Below are 22,720 nucleotides of genomic sequence, written 5' to 3'. Positions count from 1 at the left end.
GCTTGCTCCATATAATGTAATTGAAGTTAATTCAGGGACCAACTCCTCCATTTTCTTTTCATTTTCAGCCATGGCTTCCTGCTAGGCTCAAATCAACCAAACTTGCCGTGTTTGGTTGATCGCCATTTCTCTCAAAGAAACTGATGTCCTGTAGGCGGCACTACGATCTCTCCGCCTTGGCAGATCGTCAACGTGCTCTAATCCTTCACAATCTAATTTCCTCATATCACCCACCTCTACTAAAGGGACAGTTGCACTTAGTCACATCTCTTTCTGTGATATGTCAAGGGCACAGAGAAGTCACAATTGCTGTGCTCCCACTTCCACTCCGACTGTAATGAACGAGTCCCGTTCCTAAACTGTAAGTGGATAGACTTTGGGTATGCTATGCATTTCAAAGCTAAGTAAGCTTTTTAAACCTAAGTAAAGCAATTGGCGTCATGCGGCTGACGTTTGTGAAAAGTCTGTGAACATTTCACTCCCAATTTGAGGGCCTTTTCCCAGAGTAAAGCATAGGCTGTAGCACATAGCAGTAAAGCATGCCCCATAGGACATACTGTTATTAGCTGGCATACAGGGGAGTTGTGAAGTTTCCTGTTGCAGTTTTGTAGCAGTCATGCTTTTTGGGTCATTATTTTCAACATTACAGGCGCAATACACATTTATTTATTTATTTATTCATCATAAAAGCTTGTATGACTTGTTGGAGTAGTGGCAAGATGAGCACAAGATTGGGCTCATGAGATCAAGACGACACTTGGTCCGAGGCTTGAAACTGCAACGCTAATTCTGCACTTTTTAGACCCACTCGTAGGGTGAAAGGTGTGCATGTAACAATGACAAGAATGAAGATATTTCTCAACTCAGGGGAAACTGAGGTTGGAAAGCACAACTTTTCAAAAATACTAGCCCTATTCTAGTAATACAGAGCTAAATGCAAATAGGTGAAGTATTCCTTTAACTCTGACTTTAAGTAAACATGAAAAGTATTCTTTAATAAAACATAATGACCAGCACTGTAGCATTGTAAAAGGTTTTGGCCTAAACTCAATTGACTGGCTTCTCTCCAGACATTATAACTGTATCAACTACAGCAGGATTGGGCAACATATTGTTTTCTTTTTTTTTGTCTGTCTTTGCAATAGCTTTATGTAGCTCTCCACAGACCGTGAGCATCATCTCATTTTATGTCTCAGCATATCAGACAGACTCCCCTTGCTCCGACACTTCACGTGACGGGCCGGATAAATCTAGTTTGCAGGCCAAAATCTTGCCTGGGGTCCATACACTTCCCACGTTACCCGAAATGCTGTGGATCAGCAGATAAGGGAGGGGAAAAATAATTTTTAACTAAACATAGCAAGACAAATTGGTACTGGAGGAGATATCCTGTAATAGTTTGATCATGCAGGATCTTGTGTCGCACCCCTAATGGCTTGTATTTGATTGTCTAAATGTGGTTCTTATTGTTCTTGAACCCCTGTTTAGAGATGGTGTTGTGTGCTCTGCCTCATTTTCATCCATTGACCAGAGCCATGGACATGTAATTTAATCTAGTAAACCATTTTATGTGGGCTATTTATTTGAAAAAAAAATAATAATAATAATAATAATAATAATAATAATAATTCAGCATTGACTGCCAATAGTCTGGTCTGTGGATTATTCTGAGTAACTTTTACACAAATGAAACTGAATACCATGGCAGTAATCTATACACAACAAATAAAACATTAGATTTCAGTTTGTTGTGACGGGTATTTTAAAAACTCTAGTGCCACCACTCTACATTATAGGCGTGTGTGCTGACAATTAAAGGTCAATTGAAAATAGAGTGGAGCACTTCTTTTATCTTTTCATCTAATGCAAGAAAAACTTTGTGCTCTCCTCTTTTCCTTCTTCTTCGTCTTCTGACGTGAAGTGGCATTAAGTGAAGCTCTTTGGTGAAAACCTTTTATTGTTCTTTGGAGAGAAATTCGCTTTAGAAAAGTAATATTAGTAAGTAGTAATATTTGAAGGGGCTGTATGACATCCCCTGGAATATATAGGGTCACGGCTCACTCACAGTCATAGCCCTATGTTTTCCATCTCTCCCTCTCTCTCTTCTTGCTCTCAGCTACCTTGAGCATTATCATGCAGGGACGGAGCACTGTCTCAGCGAGGGCACTAATAAGATGAAAACTGGTGCTGGGCTCTACATACTTAACCAGATCTGGATTGAGGCTGAAAAGGAGAGGCAATTCTTAAAGTGATCTCTTCAAGGTTAAATAACTCGTCCCATTTCCTGTCGTCATTGACTTGTTGTAATATTCAGTCCTGTAATCAGGCTTCTCCAACAACAGTGCGAATGTCTTGTTTGGTGTTGCCCACTGTAGGATATGAATTGTAATTTGATTAATAATATTGAGGGCAAAAGGGTTAGTGTACGCATGTAGGGAGCAGACCTCGTGAGAGTGGCAGGTATTCTCCTCCTCTTGGTGTCTTCGTGTGGCGCTCTCTTGTCTTTGCACGTGTGCAGAAGTCGTACATGAGGCGCAGAGATCGCAAATTGCCCTAAAGGACAGAAACGACCAGTCAAGAAGCATTAAACTCCGGTGGCTTGCACTCTAACTGCAATATGGAAATTTCCAGACTTCTTGCTGTGTGTGAGGGGGAGAGGAAATGACACAATGCAAACTAGTTTAGCAAACATGACTGAAGAGCACATCGAATTGATACGCAGTATTGAGGAGAGTGCACTCCCATATTTTTTGACATTGATAGAAAAATACATGCGCCTAGCAGACATCCAGAAAAGTTTTTTTTTGACTTATTTATTTACACCCCCTTATCCCAAGGATCCAAATAAGAACACGAAAAGGGGAGGTTTTCAGCTGCCAGTTATTTCCCCTGCTGGGTAGAATTGGATTCAAAACAAGTCAGTCAAGTGGAGCACTCTATACCTGAAATCTCGCCACAAATCTTTACCCTGGTGAAGTCAGCTCTCCTATACTCAAGGCAAATCCTCTAAAAGCATTTAAAAAAAAAAAAATTATAATAATAATAATGATCTTTTTGATGGAGCTGTGTTTTCTTGATTCCTTCATTTCTGAAATGTATCTGTCACAGAGTCCTCAAGTGAACCGTTCCCTGCGATTCAGCAAAGCTAATCTGTTTAGTTTGCTGTGAGCACTTCTGACAGCTGCAGTCTGACGGTTTGCTGTTGTGGTCTGACATGCTGAACTCCCCACACGTCTCCCTCAGTTCTGCCCTCTCGAAATCATCCCACTCCCAGCACAGAGATCGTGGGCATGTTGGGGTCGTGAGTGCTGGGACATGTTACCCCCCCCCCCCCCCCCCCCCCGCTCTATGTGGCTGGTTCTCCTCATGCAGTCGTGGCACAATCCACACACTCATCTTTATTTTGCAATCCCTGCATTGTTCCTTTCACTTCATGCTTCATTTGGCTTCCCATCCTCTGCAGAGGGAAGCATGATTTAGGCCTGCAGTGCTGATTGGGAGGATTAGTGGTGTGTGAGGGACTTTGTCACCGGCTTTCTGGGAAATCCAATTACAGAATATCATAAGCCTTACATGTTTCATACTCTGCTGAATCCCCCTTAAAAAATGCATACAGCCATACTCAAATGGTCAGTGATTAGCAGCAGCGTTCCCCCATATTTTTTTGAAGGTGAGGGAATCTTTGTGAGGATAAGTCACGTTCTATGGCGCTCTTCTCACCTCTGCATTGCAGCAAATGGTGGACTGTACGCGCCTGCGGTGGAAGAGGTTTGTTATTTGTTCAACGTGATGGGCTGGGATTCCGTGGCCCGGCTCTCGAGGTGAAGCAAAGGCCAAGGGTTTTAAGTCTGTTATCAGCTTGCATAGATAGTCCTTAATTACATGTGTCAAGGAGATGGTATGCAGCAGACCGGCGGGCATGCAAAGTAAGATTTGCGCATGTATTGGTCGAGTCCTGTCAAACTGATTTCCCCTGAATTATTCAGCAAACCGTCCGGTCTCTTGGCCGACATCACAACACTGTTATCTGAACTTCCGCAATGGCTGCTGTATTGAACACTTCCACGGCATTCTTGTTCACACCCTCTGCTCTTTTGCTCTGCATAATGACTTTTGTTTGTCAAACAAAGGGCATTTCCATGACAATAAGGAGAGCGGCGCATGTTCAAGTCCTCAGTGACATGATGGTCTGTTTGACCTGCAAAGTGCTCTCAGCTCTGTCTGTCGCACGGTGGCCAAACAGAGGCAATAGATGGTAAGACCTCGGGGGCGAAAGGATCTGTCAGAGGGAGACGGAGTTGAGAGTCATCGACTCCCTCGAGGATTCCTCACCAGCCTCTCGCAGGTACAAGTCTGTATCATCAAAATGGCAGGTGGAGAGGAGAAGGAGCTGATGGGTGAGGGGCTGCAGAGGAGAAACAAGAGGAAAGAGGAATATTTAATGACATCCAGTGATGGAGAAGCAAGTGTTTGTGGGGCCACGTCTGTCCTCAGCTCTGGCCCTTGCGTCATTTCTTCATCTTCACAGCTCCATTTGCAGCCGTGTCAGATATTTTTAATATTCTGTAGGTTATTAATGCCACGTTCACTTCAGACCAATGGATAGGACTCAGTGCTGTGTTGTAGTAATTTTAGCTAATTGTTTCATTAGTTAAGTATATTTCCCCAGTGTGGGGTCGATAAAGTCCACTCTAATTGTATTTATTCTAATCGAATCTCATTTCAGTTGCAACATGTAATATGTGATTCACAACTAGATCACCCTGATTTCAGTGTTATATGAGCTGTGTTTGAATGAGAATGAAAAAAGAAAATAGTATTTCATTCAGCATTAACACTGAGTGTATAACAAACATTACATGTTTGTTTTTTTTAAATCCTAATAGGTGGAACACAGCTTCATTAAACACATCGTTATGTAGCAATCTCTCCGTGCTCTTGTATATTATAACCCTGTTCATTTACCCACCTCTAAAAAACTGTGCAAAATGACTGTATGCAATGATGTGCACACAATCGTTGGGTTGCACATAATCCTCACCCGTGATTCATGTCACATAATTCAGATGTGATTTGTCAGCCTTTAATTCTGTTATTTCTGCTTACTGAGCAGATTTCCGGTGACATTTTAATACTGAGTCATTCCTTGAACCTCCGTCTGAAAACACTCGGGTGCAGTGTGGGCCAGTGTTTTATGTAGACAGAAATTCATTAGTATGTATGTGTAGGCTAGAATTTATACATTTGCCATTCGTATTCCATTAATTCAGCTTAAAATAAAATGTGAAACTTTGATCAGAATACTTAGATGTTTTCACTTAGCCAGTGAGTGGCGTCCTTTTAACACAAATTAGAAAATGAATTAAAACCTAATCCCTGTGTTATGTAATAAGTGCTTATCCAATGCAGTCTTACAGCACAACATTTTAGTTTACCCATTCTCGCAAATGACTCCCCTCATAATTCCTGTGCCATGTGGTGGGCTTCATGTGTTATATTAAAAATATGTGCGGCAGAGTCTCCCCATGCATGTTCCATCTTTACAGGAAAATGAACCTGCTGTTATTTCTCACCTTACATTTGGATCAAAAGTGTAACTGTGAATAAGAAACTTGTCAAAAATCGCGCACATTGAATTGCCATGTTAGGTTCCTCCTTATATTTGACAAGTTTTCCATCTGTCCAACCACTGAAGACACAGAGATTTATATTTTAATTTTGTGTGTAAAGCCAAATGCATGGACTATACATTTATGTTCTGTAAACAAACAATTAGGCTTGCTTTATCTATGGCTTCACTTATTGTAGAATAGTTCAGCTTTAAACGGTCCTGAAGTAAGCACAGTGTGCAGGTCGGCGTCAACGAAAATGCTATTTTTCAAATCAAAATTGAGCACAGCTACTAAGGAAGTTAGAAACCTGTCTTTGTCATGTTCCCTGGATGTGTGAGCTCCAGGCTAACAGGCCGCCGTGATGGAGCATTTGCAGGCGCCCTATCATCCATCATCACACCCTCGCAGTCAAACACACATGCATGTGCATGAAAACATGCACACACACACACACACACACACACACAGATCCCCCCTGAAGTCACTAGTGGATCGCTTGTACTCTGTTGAAGATAAGGTACTTCTTGTTGGAGATTCCCAACCCGGCAGGCGGAACACAAGGAGAAGGAGGAGGAGAGAAATACTAAAACCAGAGCTATTTTGTACATGTTATCATCTGCCATACACCGACACTGTCCCACTATACATTTTACTTTAATAAACTTAATTACTAATTAATTGTTAAATTATAATTTGTGCCGCAACTGCCTGGGCTATTTCTAGCTTAAATAGATGTCACAATATTCGAACGGTTTTCCAATTTTCATAAACATTATTATGACAAAATGCAGGTGAGACTTAATTAAAAAAAAAATGAGTGCATTATGAATTTCTGTCCACATGTAACATCAGAAGGGCGTCTTGATGTCTTAATTACATTTTCCTGGAAACATTGCATTTAACATTTCATAGAAGGATAACATGATCGTCATGTCGTGCCCACTGAAAATGAGAACTGCAGTACTATTGAATTAAATCTGTTGTGCACCACACGTGTGCACCGGTGCCGTCTATAACCAGCAGATAATCCAAAGTGCAAATGCATTAGACTATATTTGTGGATGCATTCCAGCTTCCTTTCAACATTTCACAGTGCCACTGACGTTAAGGCGATCTTAAGTCTGGTTCTGCCATTTCACGTAACAGTTTGAAGCACTTCACATTTCTCTATATGACAAAAGCTGATGCAACCCCGGGGCGTGTGTGAGCTCTCTCCTCCTGACAGCATCCCTTCTTCAGAGCAGGACAGGCCAGTTTTGAAGTCGACTGCTGAAAACTGGGGAAAGAGAGGGAGAGAAAGAGAGAGAGAGAGGTGGGCACCGTGCAAGAGGATCAATGAAGACCAGAGGGAGAAGGAGACGGGGAGACAGGCAAGAAATGGAGGACAAGTGGCTGACAGGAAAAAACAACTGAGCCACAGAGAGAACGCGAGGATGTGCGTTTTGTGAAAAAAAAAAAAAAATAGAGAGAGAGAAGAACAGCTAAAGAGATACAATCATCATTGACATTTACAGTTCACGGCCCCCTCCCCCAGGCTGTGCAAGGCTATGGCTCATGGGCCGCAAAAGAGCAGAAATCTAAATACTCAGAGTAAAAGTGTTTTTTTTTTCTTCTTCTTCTTATTTTTTTCCCCCTTTCTTTTAAAATAAATAAATAAATAAATAAATGATCCTAGTTTCCCTGCAGGATACCACATATTCCTCTGCACTAGCATTCCAGGCCAGCCATCTCAAGCGATGCATCAGAAATGTAACATCCCCGTAGCACTGCCGAGTGTCCTGATTATAGAAGGGAATGAGGGCGGCACGCTGTGTGTGTGTTTGACCAGTGAACTGGAGATGGGATGCATGGTCCCCTGCAGCAGGGAGTGGGAGGGGGAGGGGGAAGGGGAGGCGGCACGTTAACTGCAGAAGAAGAAGAAGAAGAAGAAGAAGGATGAAAGTGAATTTGCAGACAAATAAAAGAGAAGGAGCTGATGAGAGAGAATTATCTTTGTGTGGTTAACGACTCCTCATTCAAGCTCCTCTAATAACGGCGCGCGTGCACATGGTTGTGTGAGGACTGTGTGAGTGAATTCACATCGCTGAAACCTGAGGTGACACTCATTACATTATATATGTATTAACTGATGCGTTATTTCGTCAGACATGTTCGACCGTCTACAGTGGGACAATTATTTCAGTTTGAGGGGGGGATGGAGCGAGGGTCTGTCTGTGGTCGGGGTATTTCTCTTTTCCCTGGACAGTATCGTTATTCTTTTTTTTTTCCCTCTTAACTCAAGTCCAACGCCAATCTCTGCTTCACTGATGGAGCGGGGCAAAATTACAGGGGAAACAATCTGAGAAGAGAAGGAGAAAAGAGAGAGGGGCATTCAGGTGGAGAGAGATACTGCCATGCTTGAAGAGGATATATGCTTTGGGGGATGACCAGATGGCCCAGGCAAAAGACAGGCAACAAAAGGCGAGGTCAAGTGGAGTGGTGAGGATAGAGGAGAGGAGAGTGCAGGCAGACAGTGATGTGAGATGTGAGGAAGGAGGAGGGAGTCAGTACTGCAACAAAGTGAGGGGAAGAATACATATACTGTATACCTTGTATTCTATAATTCCATTCCATAGGAGTATGGATATACTCATACTAACTTTTACTTGATGTAACTTTTTCTAACAGTATTTTCGTTGTACGTGCAACTTTTCAGACACTCCCATCAGTTCTGAGTCCATCACTGGATGCATCAGGATTAATTAGGGATTAGCATAAGGAATTAAATTGACTGATTTTAAACCACACATTGATCGCTTTGTGAGGTGCTCTTTGAGTAAAGTTGCCTTTATTTGTATGTTTAAGAAAAGAGCGAAAGAAAGAAGAAATTAGGTGATTACTGCGGGTCCTTTAAAAGAGCCGGCACTTGTTTGTTTGTGTTTTCTTGGCCCAGGGTAAAGCGGCAAAAATTATAATTGCAGAGGATAGCCTGTACCTTTACTGCTGCAGTGACACATTTGTTAAACCGCACGTTTAATTCCAAGTTCAGATTTACTATGCTACCATTATAAACACCTCCAGCACCTTAAGACACTTAAGACCTGTGGTGTGGCTTGTTATCCTCAGACCATGGAAATTGGCCAGAGGTTTATGCACTGCACGGCCTGTGGCACTCCACTGAAAATCAATAACACCGCTTCCGTTAATTGTATGTAGTGTATACAGGCACTCTTAACCACATGCATGATGCATTAACAACGACCTGCAGTTGGTGGCAATGCATGTGTACATATATATATATGTATATATATATATGTGTGTATATATATATATATATTTATATATATATATATATATATATATATATATATACATAGAGAGAGAGAGAGAGAGAGAGAGCGATGTACTGAATGTGGCTGTGAATAACCTGTCACAAATGATGCTCGTGAGGACACAGACTCAGGAGTGTGCAGTTCTGGAGGCAGAAAGCTCTGAGGGTTGCACAATGCTGGCAGATCTGGTGCCGTTAGAGTAGAAGGTGAGCGCCCCCCAAATAGAACAGGTCACTCTTGGTCTAGAACATTCTTATAAGACCTCAGCTCCCTGGGGAAAAAAAACTATAAATATTGCTGCTATTGGACCTCTTAGGTCCAATAGCAGCGACCTCTCACTCGCTCATCTTCCACTGCTTTATCCTCCACATGAGGGTCGCGGGGGCCACTGGTGCCAGTCACCGATGACGTGGGGCAAAACATGGGTCACAGGGCCACATAGAGACATCCTTTTAAGCTACAGTCCAATTTGCCTAATCCCCAAATCCACATGTTTTTGGACTGTGGGAGAAAACCGGAGAAACTCCATGCCTCATGGGAAACCTATCAGTACAATAGTGTGGCAAACATGAAAAGGTTAGGGAGCACAGTGACACTGTTATCACAAATGTGGGTGGGTATTTGGACGGGAAGGTGGACATATCTGCTATTGACGGATGAGCTTACACTAAGCTCAACCTAATAAGCAGAGGACAGCTGAGCAGAGAGAAAGAGGCTGCTAGATCTGTTCCCTCAGGATCACTTCTGTGTCAGTACTGGCCCAAATTAAGAGAAAGTGAAGAGAAAACTGGGCCTCAATGAGGTCTGGAACTCCCACTGTCTCCCATTCAGTGAGGGACATTGCACCATTCAACCTGCGGCACTTAGCCACAATACTGCTGTCCATCTGTTGATTCACTTATCAAGAGGCGGTGTTATGTGTGTGTGTGTGTGTGTGTACACATGTGCTTGTATTGCTGCACCCACTCGTGTGTGTGTGTGTGTGCTGCTGAGGATGGATGCTTATACCGTAGGAGAGGTGTCTGCACCAGGACAGATAGGGAGCGAGAAAGAATTAAAAAGCTGGAGGCAAATCCCTGCAGTGACTAGATCTATCACTCGCTCAGCAATTGTGCTTAAGACCCGAATATGTGTCATTTGAGCGTCACAAGGGTTTTACACATACTGTAGCAGAGAGAAAGAAAGACATAAAAAAATAAAAAAAACGGGGTTATTGAGTGTGCTTGATTAGGACGGATAAAGAATTTATTTTGCTCAGTCCATGTCTGATGTTTGCTACTTGAATGGAAACGTGTCAACCAATCAGGATCATTTGTTGAACAAAGCCATCGGATGGAGCCCACCTTCATGTCAGCCGACGCATTGTACTGGGATGTTCACAGTGTTTACCGATGTTAGGAATGCTTGATTACCCAGCGGGGACACTTGAGAGTCAATCAGAATAAGTGCACAGCCATTCACGATCGGGTAATAAAAGCAAAACACACCTGTTGCTCTGAATATTAGTTTGCACATTAATAGCTTATGCCTGAATGGAAGTCACACCAACCTGACAACTTACACCGTCCCTCTAGAGCGCACAGGGAATACACAAACGAGAGGAAACATTCAGTTAAGAAAGGTCAAAGATATGTGTGCTTAAGAAAATAAAATGGCTTGTTATTGATTTTTTTTAATCTCCCTGAGTCTTTGTGTCAGCTAATCCTCTGTTTAATCATGTTGTATCTTTGGCAGGGGTTGCTCAAAAGTGTCCTGGGTCTTGTATTAAAATGTACGACAACACGTTTTTATATTGCCTCATCTTCTTTCCGTATCATTTTTCATCCGAGCAGCTGTTTTATGGCATCAACAAAGACTGTGGGCACTGAACAACATGAGGTCACTGAAAAACAACGTGGAAATTCACTTTTTTTTTCTTTTTTTTTAACTGGAGGCAGAAAGAGTCGTCTTTTCCAGCTCTTTCGTAGGAGGTAGAAAAGTGACGGTGGTAGCTCACAGCGATACTGTGAGCACTGCAGTGAGTCGATCGCTCTGGATGAGGGAACTGAGCGATAACCGGTGGGAGCTGCAGACCTTTGTTGAGCAACGTGATGCTTCTATTGGCCCGTCACTTTCCCACCGATGCAAACACACAAACAAACCTGCAGGATTCTCACTGACACCTTGTGTTAAAATGATATTAGATTCATTTGACTTCCTGTTTTTAAGAAAAGATTCACAAAATTAGATGCCACTGTGTAAATATCATGATCAATTACTCGAAGGCTTTTTATTCTCAATCCCAAGATTTGATAAAACCAACGTCAGTTTTTTTTTTTTTCCTCTTGATTTGCAAGACATGGAAGATTTCTCTTCACTCAAATATGAGAAGTGTAAAATGGGGGTAAATATGCGTCGCAAGATAATTATCAGTATAGTTCACAGTTTGACAGTTTCTGTCACGAAAGACAAAGAGAAGCAGACGCGCTTTCAAATAAGATGCGTTTAATTGCATGACAAATTGAAGGATACTGAATACTGTTTCTGTTAGTCAACTCATATACTTATCATCTCAGCTCTGGTGTTGTGTAAACTGGTCTGTTATTAGTGCCAAATACAAATGTCAAGTTTTGGTACAGATTAAAAAAGAAAGAAATGCAAATCAATAATACATGTGTTACGTATCACTTGTTATTTTATTTCCCTGGATATGCTGTCAGAGCTTTATCAAGTGCACTGAGGGTCATTTAGTCTCACCCATAATTGGTCATTAGCGGTGGGTCAAACGGCACAACTGATCCTTTGCCGCCTGAAGTGATGAGGCATACTTTTGTGAACACATTCTGTATATTTTGCTGACTAACATCTTCTCCCCTCCCGCTCTCCCCGCAGTTTGCTCCCAGTTTTCCCGCGGAGTGTACGCCATCTTCGGATTCTACGACAGGAAGTCCATGAACACCTTGACCTCCTTCTGTGGCGCCCTGCACACCTCCTTCGTCACGCCCAGTTACCCCACCGATAACGAGGTGCAGTTTGTCATCCAGATGCGCCCCGCCCTCCGGGGGGCCGTCCTCAGCCTGCTCTCTCACTACAAGTGGCAGAAGTTCGTCTACCTCTACGACACGGACCGAGGTACGTGACGGCACACGGGGGGGAAAATGTTCCAGTGACTCAAAATAGTATAGCTGCACGCCAGGTTTAGCAAAGGACTGAATTACCATGTGATGTTTTAGGAAAGCCCAATAAATGCTTGTATTGTTAACGCCGCACGATTTCATACAGTAGTTTTTGTGTAGTGTAAATGTGAAATATATTCACTATCAGCTCGTAATACTTGTAATAACATTTTAGGAAGCGGCATATCTTATTCTTACAGTTGGCTGGTTTGTGTCAGTTAATCTTCTGTTTAATCATGTTGTTGATATTGGCTCATCTTTCATCTGAAATGAGGTATGTCACAGCTGCTGCTGAAATGTTTTCCGTGGAAGTCTGAGTCCCTGCCTGCCTGTGGTGGCTGATGATTGTGTCTCATCTATGTGGGTTTTTGTGTTGTTTTTTTTCCCTCTTGTTTGAGGTTCTAAGATTGGATTCCCTATGGTTGATAATACACGCTGGTTTAATGCAGCAGTTTGCTGTGTGTGTGTGTGTGATGACCTGTCAACATGGTGTAGCGCTCTTTTCTTGGATTTCTGATGTCAAATGAGAAAATGAGCTCATTATCTCGCAACAGAATGATGATCTCCAATCCTCCCACAGAAACACCAGTTTACTCTAACAACACCTGGACCGACAGGAAGGATGTGTTCAACATGTGACAGGCAAAGAGACAATATGTCTTCTTATTTGTGGGGCTGCCAAATGGGGTGGCTACATATTCCTCCCGCTCTGCACATAGCAGCTTGGGTTTGCTGTGTTTATTTGCTCATTATAGGAAGGTCCTGACCTACAGATATGCTCCGAGCAACCTGTCTTCTCTGCAGTGTGCTCTCCACTATGTGTTTGGCTCTTTTATGGTCCGGCTCTTCGCCCCCCCCCCCTCCTCTCTCTGTCCTGCTTCAAGGCAGAATATGAAGTGTGTTATAGCGCAGAGTTCACTGTCTTTGGGTCTCCAGGCCTGTCGGCTGCAGAACTGAGGGCCTTAATCCTCCACACGGCCTGCAGATAATATGTGGTTAATTAGGGTCACGCTGACTAGAACACTCGTTGGATCTTCCCTGCAGAAGCTTGCAACCCTCGCGTCCTTCAGCACAACCAGTGCGGTGTAGCTATCGCTCTCCCCCCCCCCCATTCCTCTGCTTTGCCTTTCCTGTGTGTACGGCGATGACGTCTGGGGCGGTGTGAGGGTAAAGAGCCTGTTACACGGAAAAAAAAGAAAGAAGAGGTGGTCGAGAGCAAAAGAGCGATGAAAACCAGATTTATAAAACAGTGGTAGAGGGCAAAAAGTGGTGGAGAAACGGGAGGGAATAAAACACCAATTCAGTCCAGCAATTAAGGCAACAGCAGGTGTGTGTGATTTACAGTCTGGTACCTGTGCACAGACAATTCCCTGTGCCGCACAGCCCCGTGCTGAGGCTCATGCCAAGCCACTTTTACCTCTATCCTTACTGCCAGTGGTGTAAGACGATCCCTTATTAGTAAGAGGACATTGGCCCCAGGGGGGGATTAAAGTCGTTTATTGATGCACTCCATCCAGCACTTTGGGGGGCTTTGACACTTGGCTCATCAAGCAGACAGATGTGTCAGAGAGCCTCTACCTCTGCTTATCAGGTAGTGCAGCTCCCCTGGCAATATGGACACTGACTGCCAGCGAAAGCAGCTGAGGTGACAAGGGAAAATAGTCCTCAAGGGTGCAGGACTTTTTTTTTTTTTTTTTTAAGCCTGTTGCTTTTTGTTTTGACTGAAAAGTAAAAAAACCAACAACTTGTTTTTCTTGGATTGGATTCTTTTGAACTTTCCTTCAGTTCTGACATCCCCAAACCGCCCTGTCTGACCGGCTCAAGAACCCATTCATCAGCATCACTTGTCATGTTCCCAACGTTATTTCATTTTAATTATCATTTTTAATCTCTCCAAACACTCTCGGCTAATTATTTATATTGTTTTTAGCTCACCTATCTTCTGTGCATTACTTCAACTTTGTGCCTCAGTGCCTATTGGCCTTTTAATTTGCGTTTGATAAAAGCATTGATCTTCCACAATACCAGAAGCAACTTTGCAATTATTCTCTAAACTCTTCCATTAGGGATCGAAAAAGCAGTACCACTTGGAGAAAAAAAAAAAAAAAAGCATTCAGCTGAGTTCCGCCGCAAGGTTTTATTCAGTCAATTGAAAAGATTAATTGCAACCACACTATTCATTTGGCTCTGTTATTGGGCTGGTTTAAAATGCTTTTAGGCCATAGAGCTGTGCTTTCAGTCACAGGGTGATGGTCCATATGTTTCAGGCTTCCATGTATTGGCAGGAAATGAAGGTAAATGTGTGCCCTAATACCAATATCAGACAGATGTTACCAGCAAAGTGAGTCACTCCTCTTTTATCTTTTGTGTTATATTATCAGGCTACTTGATGGTAGCATTGGTATATGTGTGTGTGTACTTGTTCTTTTGGACCTTCTCTGACATAAACACTGACCTTGGGGCCAGGGAATGCATTATGTCAAGTTTCCAAAACAAGTTTACCAGAACATTTGACTGTTCCTGCGACACATCTTCAACAATACCTTGTGTTGGCTTAAGTCTTACCTCTGCAGAAGCAAATATTCTCGCTCCTGCACTTCAAGCGTGCATTAGCACACACGATATCTGTGAAAGAAGTGGGGCTGTGTCGGCTGAAGGTAGATGAATCCGGCCCTTTCTGTTGTGCTGGTCAGGTATGGGCACATAATGGCGAGGTCTGTGCAGTGGAGAGACAGATGATTACAGGATTTATTGTCTCTCCCAGGCACAATCAACTCTGATTCAGCTATTTCCCCTTCACCTGATTTATGAATTTCTCTCTTTCTGCCTCACGGTGTGTTCACTTTTCCCCCCTGTTTTGCTGTTAGGTTTCTATTTTGCCTCCTCTTCTTGAGAGTCTACTCATCCTTTTGAGTTTGGTGATTGGAGCATAGCTGTCAAAGCACTGGCAGCAATTCCCGCAAACAGTGCTGGGCTCATGTATATGAATGTTTCCAGTGGCATGACCTGCGAGCATCCGATAGCATCCAGATAGTCCGTGCATCGCAGGCTGACACATGGTGGCTCTTTCTTGCAGAGCTAGTATGCTAATGAGTAGCTGCAATGTCAAAGAGATCATTTTTTTATCTTAAGATTTTTCCCTTTGCATAAAGAACATGTTGTAGGGCTTCTGTGGTGCTGAAAGGTGCACTTGGAAGGAGTGGTGCCCCGCCCCCCCCATTCTGAACAAACTACCTATGCATACCTGTGCATAAGTGCATAATACGAACGTGCAGTATTTGAAAATATGGCCACGCCAAGCAAATAGTGTAGGTTATTTGATAATTAGCCTTCGGTTGATGTTTTTTTACAAGTACAATTTGTAAATATGTAAAAAACTAAATAAAAATGAATGTTACAGTTATTGTTAAATCATGCATTAATTAAAAGTTCACAACGTCACCTCCGGGAAAACTTGCAAAGTCCACCACATGTAGACGAACAAACAAACAGAATACCCAACAATAGCAGTCAAATCGCCAGGTTTAAAAGACAATTTTATGTAGTCAAGGCTTGTAATATTTCACCTGATATGTTGATTTAATGTGTTCTTCTCAGATCCTATTGGTCTTTCTATCTTCAAATAATAATGCATTTCCTTTTCTCCTGTGCAACAGTGTTGGAGGAAACTCCAGTTCCCAGTTTTACACATTCATTTCTGACTTTAGTTTGGCTTTCCAGCTTTTTATTTTGTGATGACAAGTGTTCTATATCACACCTAAATTTCTGTATTGTACTGCATTTCCAAGTTGCAAGTCAATTAATCCTTAGTCCCTCATTTAAGACAATTCTCTAATTTACTTTATTTATACACCGTATTGCGTGTGTACATAATTTTGTATTGGATCAAACACAGATTCTCCTTGACTGTAGTGTCTTTAAGTTAAATTCTCTCTATTTTGAATCAATATATTAATATTAATATCTTTGATATCTTTAGTTTGTTCATTTGATTTTGTGTGTTCCAGGGTTTTTCAAAGACTCGGCGACACCACTATAGCCAGGTACTTTAAATGTAAAGTATACTGTATATCTCTACATTCAAAGCTTGGCAGGCCTGCTGTGCCTAGTCACATACACCAGATTATGATGGGCCTGTCACGGTTTGTGGGAGTGGCTTAGCAAAGAGTCAATTGTATGTTTATCCTTCCCTCCAGGCCCTTAACTATATATGTGTTCTTGTCACTCCCCTGCTGTGCTCTGTCACTCTGATTTTCTTAATAGAAAAAAAGTTATATTTTTCATGTAGTTAGAAAACAGAACAAATATGAAAATACTACAAAATAAGATTTTAATTCCTGACAGATCACAGATATATCACTGATGTGCCACAACATTTCAGAGGCACTTCATAAACTCATTACTGGTTTTAATGTTGATGTTATGGTGTCGGCGTATAACCGACAGAATGACTTGACAGTTACATCTCCCGTTGACGTGTTGTGAAAACCAATCTGTACCGAGCAATACTGGTGTTATTTTGTGATAAGACCCGGGGATGACACCTCCTTAATCCATGATGCTGTTGAGAGACACGGGATTTGTAACCTCACTCAAAATATCCTTTGTCATTCAGAGGCACTGGTGACATATGAAGAACAATGCTGGGCCTCCTGTCGTCTTTTTCCATCATTCCCTTTACCGATCAATGTTCTGAATGTGATACAGTTAGGAGGGAAACGATCTAACGCGTGCCGGCTGCTGCACAGAAAGCCCACACCTGTCATCATGAGACTGCTGACAGTTGAAATGGTGTGCGCTGTTTAAACAAGTCATTATTACACCGTGAAGTCAAATGAACTTTGAAGAATAATCTGCTCATAATGGTGTGGCATTCAGTCCAAAACAAAGTCCAGGGCAATTCACTCATGCAATATTTACAATGACCAGCCATTGTAGCTCAGTCAATTAAGTAAACACATCTAAAACAATAGGGTACATGCACGGTATTGATCATTAGACACTGCTGAAGTAGCCTGTGAGAACAGCCTTTAATGAAATACAGATGAGTGCAAATCTAAATGTTGTCCTCTACACGCGCCTTTAAGCACTATCCGTTTGAAGCACTTGCCTGTCACATTTATTATTATTATTATTAAAATGCAACGATTTATAGCTAAAATGAAGGAAAAAAAGGATGAAAACCAAGTGAAATAAAATGCGCACATGCTGCACGAGTGCCGTTGTATTAACAAAGAAATAAATAAGTCACTCGTACCGTCATTATCATTCAGGCAGCTGTTTCACAGACAACAGGCCGAACATAAACCGAAATCAAACACTCCAATTTTGGTTTCCCACCATTAAAGCAACAATGTTTTGTTTGCTGGGTTTTTACGTAAACTCCCTTAAAATTGATTCGGGAAAAAAAATAAATCAATTTCACCCAACTGTCAGCCTCCTACAGCAATTTTAATTTACAAACGTCTGGCAAACAAATAATAACGCAGGCTTGCGATCGTTCATTTTCTTTCCATGCAGAACACATTGTACGGTGTGTTTGGGTGCTATGGGCTCGGTCAGGAGATACTCACTGCATGTGACAGGAATGACTGAGTGGAACCAGTGCAACGCTGACAGGGGACATGCACACGCGGCTGCCATGCTGCTCATGTGACGTGTAATACTTGTTTAGGATTCATTTGGCCGCTGTCAAAAAACACTAGAAGTGACATTTAGAACAAAGGCTGCAGTGGAGTTCCTTCCGATTTTGACAACGTGCTCTTTGAATCGATCAAAACAACCCCCGCCAAGAGAGGCCTGTAGTAGAAGTCATTTTGTTTCTGTCCTTTTTTTTTTTTTTTTACAAAAACGTGTGACAAATTAACCATCTCTATTTTTCATTTTTCATTTGATCAGTGATTAAACGGCTAAATTGCCCTCATAAGTGTGTAATTTCTGTTTTAATCTTTGAGCTAATTTATTATACTGTAATTCAACCATTAATGTTTCCTGTCTGTGTCCACAGAGTTGTAATTTTTAATGCGAAATAGCGCCGGTGCTTAAGTCTTTATATTGAATGAGCAGTGCAGACAGGATTATACATCATGTGTAAATACAGTTAAATGTACTGTGTGAGTTTTTTCCTGAAATGATAAGGTAGGAAGTGAGGAAGTGTGATAAGGGCCTCTAATGCTGGCTAATAAAATGATTTGCAGAGATGGTAAAACATAAAAAACCTAATCTATCAGACTGATAGCCGCATCCATCAGAAGACTGATTTGCTCTGTATTAAAGGTCCAGTTGGGAGTTTGGCGGAGTTTGTATTTGAATAACGTTGAGTTCCCTCCCCTTCTTTTTTTATTGGATGAGGGGAGGGACAGAGGATCGGCGGAGGCTGCTGTATGCGTTTCCATAGCAACTGATGCCAACCAACGGTATAGAGCACGCCAGTAAGCAGGCGTGGTTTTATGTTGTTAGCGTGTACATTGTATCATGACACACTATAAAAGTGCATCTTTATTTGCTTTTTCACAAAAGTTTCTTCTTAGGACACATAAATGTCAAATAGTGACAAATACGAAAAAAAAAGGAATAGAATTAGCAATAAAGATAAGACATAAATTAATTAATTCATTCATTCATTACATTACATTACATTACATGTCATTTAGCAGACACGTTTATCCAAAGCGACTTACAATAAGTGCATTTAAACATTTGGGTACAAACAAGCTATAATTCATTCATTCATTCATTCATTCATTCATTCATTGTCTACCACTTTATCCACCACATGAGGGTTGTGGGGCTCCTGGTATAAGACATAACTATGTGTGTAAAATACAACACATAATCACAAAGTAAGCAGTAAAATACAGTATGTGTAAAGCTACAGATACAGAAATAGGAATGGAATAAGCAATATTAGCTGTAAAAAGGACATAAATATATCTTAAAAATGTTTTCAAATATTGACATAATATAAAATGTACATACTTCACGACTACAGTATGTAGGAAGGTAGTAGCCTCTGTAAACTGTCAATTTCGTAACACTCTGACTGTCATGAATCACAATGTTAACCTGTCATTGTACCTTGTTATTGCTTTAAGAAAGGTCAGCATTTGGACACACGTCAGGAACACCACATGTAGGGCGTTTAGCACAGAACCTGCTGCCCCTCCAACTGTGCCTCAACTGTGCCCCATGACGCGTCTGCTAAAAGTGAACGGAGACGCTTACGGTGGTTGAGCCAAAAATGCCGTGACCAACAGTCACGTCTACACGTCTCTTTTCTACCACACATGGAGGCCTTCGGTTCAGCCTAAGTGTTGCATCTGGCCAGGTGAATCTGTACCGACATTGACAGTTCTGACATGCTGCACACAGACGGGCAGGAAAGGACAGTGGGAGTGGTCATCGTGAGCTCACGCGTGGATCGTTCCCCCGACCACTTCCCAGATCCCAGTCAACAATAGACACTGTTACCTTAGCAAAAATTTCAATAATTAAGTATATGCATACACTATTCCTTGTCTTAAGTTTATCTATTTGTGTTATTGTGCATATTATCATTATAGTTTTATTTAACTATAATGTCAAAGTCAATGAAGTTGATATAAAAACGTGATAGACAGACTTCATCGATAATATCGAGCTTTAATTTGTACAGAGAGGTAACAGCACAACAGGCAACAACAGGCCTCTTTGTCCATAGCAATGCTGCCCTGTAAACCACTAAAAATACTGATGACTTTTAACCAGTGGTAGATTTATGAATTTAAAATATTGTTGCCAGTGAGAGTCGGGTTTTTTGCTGAAGAGTTTGCAGTACGTGAAATCATAGATTACAAACAAGAATATGAAAATCAAATTCCATTACACTGCAACACAATGGCACATTCTAAGCAATTAACATGGCATGAGTACTTTGTGATTTTAAGCACCATCTCTCTCTCTCTCTCTCTGTGTGCTAAAGACGATCACATCAGATATCAACCTGTGGTTGCTGCTGTCCCTCGCTGTGTGGAATACTCTCAATCGGAATTTTCTCCACTGCCAGAGTCACTCGTCGAGCATATCCTTTCAGACCAACTGCAAAATGAGTCGCGGACTCTGCACTCCAGCTTCTTGGAAGTCTGTAGGCGTCCATACACATGCAGACAATTCCAACAATACCTGAAGTGCAAGCGCTTGTAGTTCTTTTCGCACCAGCTTTCACCAGGTATAATTTCCGAAGCAGTCGCAGAGCCCTTCTCTGTCCACTGTTTCCTCCAAGGACCGTGTTAAGTTGCCTCAAAGGGCCCACCATTGCTCGCCAGTGACATGGTGTAGTCGCCTCATCCACATGTCCTAAAGCAGAACATAGACGGGGAAAAAAACTACCTGAGAACAAGACAAAATAGACATATTACTTTGTTTTTCTTTTAGATTCACACATCAAATATGTTTGATTATGCCTATATTATAAAAAAAACATTTTGATTTCAATGATTCATGCATAAGTTTCAGGTTTCATGTGTAAAATAAACATGGCAGTCAGTTTCTGGTGCACTGGATCACGTTTTTTGGCACAACACCCGTCCTTCCAGCTGCAGTTTCAATATGAAAGTGAGCAACAGCTAAACATTTACTTCAGCGCTTCCATGGGTGCTGACAGTAACTGTACAAACAGTGCTAAGCTGTAAACGATATTAGCGTTTGAGAGCACATGCTAACAAAAAATGAGAGTAAACAGTAAATGGTTCGGGTACGGTACGTATTTTTTGTGCTTACATAAGGAATAGTACCAAAATAACCGGCCCCAATGTCCTCCATTGTTGTCTGTTGTGTTGCATTCAACGCCGTTGTTCACGGATCTCACTGATGTGGCCTTCGGGCACAGTGCACACCCCCTCCCTACCAAGTAAAGGTACCGTTCTCAGTCGTAACACAGGCCTGACCGAGGGCTTCACCATTCCAAACAGTACCGCATTGTAACAAACATAAGTGTACCATGATGAAAACACGGCTTAAGTCGCCATCAGATTGCACCAATATTTACCCTGGTTTCAGTTCATGCTCAGTCGACTTGTCTACTCCACTAGGTTGTTTTTGTTTTCTGGTATATGCCGTGGTTGCCATTCAGACTGACTTAAACTCAGAACTCGCTGTACTTTCACTGTATAGTGGTGATTTGGGCAAGTTCCCAGCTCCGTCTCTTAAAACCTTCATAACTCACCACTGAACCACCACATCGGAGCATGTCGTCTAATTCCTGCCAAGCTACTGTAGATGAGAAAGACAGATATGGGGCGGGGGGGCAATCAGGCTGAGGCAGATACATACACTGCAATTAAAGTGAACCTTGCTCCCATAGTCTGCAGCAATCCCTGTAATTGGGTATCTGGAGACGGTTACCTTTGTTCCCCTTAAAAAATGCCTCCCGCTGCTCTCCTGGATGATCAAGTCCATCCTTTAATTTGATTGTTGTGGTTTGGCTCTGACCATTGTAAACAAGGAGACAAATCAAGCCAAATGCATTAAGGAGAGTCCAAATTCCAGTTATTAAACACAGGGAGGCAGACATAAAAAATGGCTATTTGTTTTAGCGTAAGGAGGTATGTAATTAGATTTTTAGCTGTCTTTTCTCTTTCAATGTTTGATTTCTGTTGAAATAATGTTCATGGAATTTCGAACAAATTTCCCTCCAATCATAATCATAATAACAATAATAAGTCTCATGACGTGCAATATGGTTACCCATAATTGTTGATTTACACTCTCTGCTCTCCCTGCGAGATGATAAGTGTGAAAACCAAGTGCAACCGTGTTTGTATCATACACTGCAGCTTGTTTTCTTGGCTTTGTGGGCTCATCACGGCCACTATAATGGCACATCAGCTGCACCCAGCTGAGACTTTGTACACTCACATATGCCTCTTGTGCTTAAGCGGCCCTCTCCTTCACGCTGGCTTCATAGCGACTGAATTATGCATGCATCAGGAGAGTAAATCAGCTTGGACACGCTGACAAGAAAGGGCACATCAGAGAAACCATAAAAACGCACAAGAGAAAATAATATTAGAGCGACGTGAATGAAACGTGCATCACTTGCATTTTTCTGTCTTTTTTTTATTTCGCACTCATAAAACGGGTATCGGTGCCAAAGTGACACCCCCAATGTTGCGTTTGTCTGACCTGCAGCGGCAACCTCTGTAATTCAGTAACCCCTTGAAAAAACTGAAAGTCAAGCACCTGGGCCTGAAAAAAAAAAAAAGAAAAAAGGGGACATGAGAGCCGTCGTCTGTCACAATAAGCACACAATAAACCTCTGTGCTCCCTCAGTGTCCTCTTTTAACTGAACCTGGAATAAAGCCATTTTACCACCTACCCACTGTTAGCTTCAGCAGCCATGAAATTACTGCTGGGAGCTTCGTTTTTTTTTTTTTTTTTTTTTTTTTTTTTTTCATTACAACAAAATGTCCTGGCCTTTGCTTCGAGCAACCGTAGCACAGGACGACTGCTTTGATGTTACACTTTACAACAAATAAAATATTTATATGTCATCCTCAAAAATAAAACAATATCTGACCTTTTTTTTTTTGTTTTTCCATTTTCATTTTGTGCTGATTAGCCAGAGCTGCTCCGCTCTCTACGATCAATGCCCTCAGACACACAC

At 41.8% G+C, this 22,720-nt stretch overlaps 1 protein-coding gene across 3 annotated transcripts in view; it reads left to right on the top strand.

Moving 5' to 3' along the window:
- gria3b (glutamate receptor, ionotropic, AMPA 3b) overlaps positions 1-22,720 on the top strand; it is an 80,180-nt gene that overhangs the window by 12,446 nt on the left and 45,014 nt on the right. For all 3 annotated transcript variants that reach the window (XM_058650449.1, XM_058650448.1, XM_058650450.1), the window contains exon 3: positions 11,795-12,034. In XM_058650449.1, the coding sequence (XP_058506432.1) occupies positions 11,795-12,034 (240 nt within the window). The remainder of the gene's footprint in view (positions 1-11,794; positions 12,035-22,720) is intronic.

Source organism: Solea solea, chromosome 14 (genome assembly GCF_958295425.1).
Source record: "Solea solea chromosome 14, fSolSol10.1, whole genome shotgun sequence".
NCBI lineage: Eukaryota > Metazoa > Chordata > Actinopteri > Pleuronectiformes > Soleidae > Solea > Solea solea.
The sequence above is the reverse complement of the archived record's forward strand: the minus strand, read 5'-3'. Positions and strand labels throughout refer to the sequence as shown.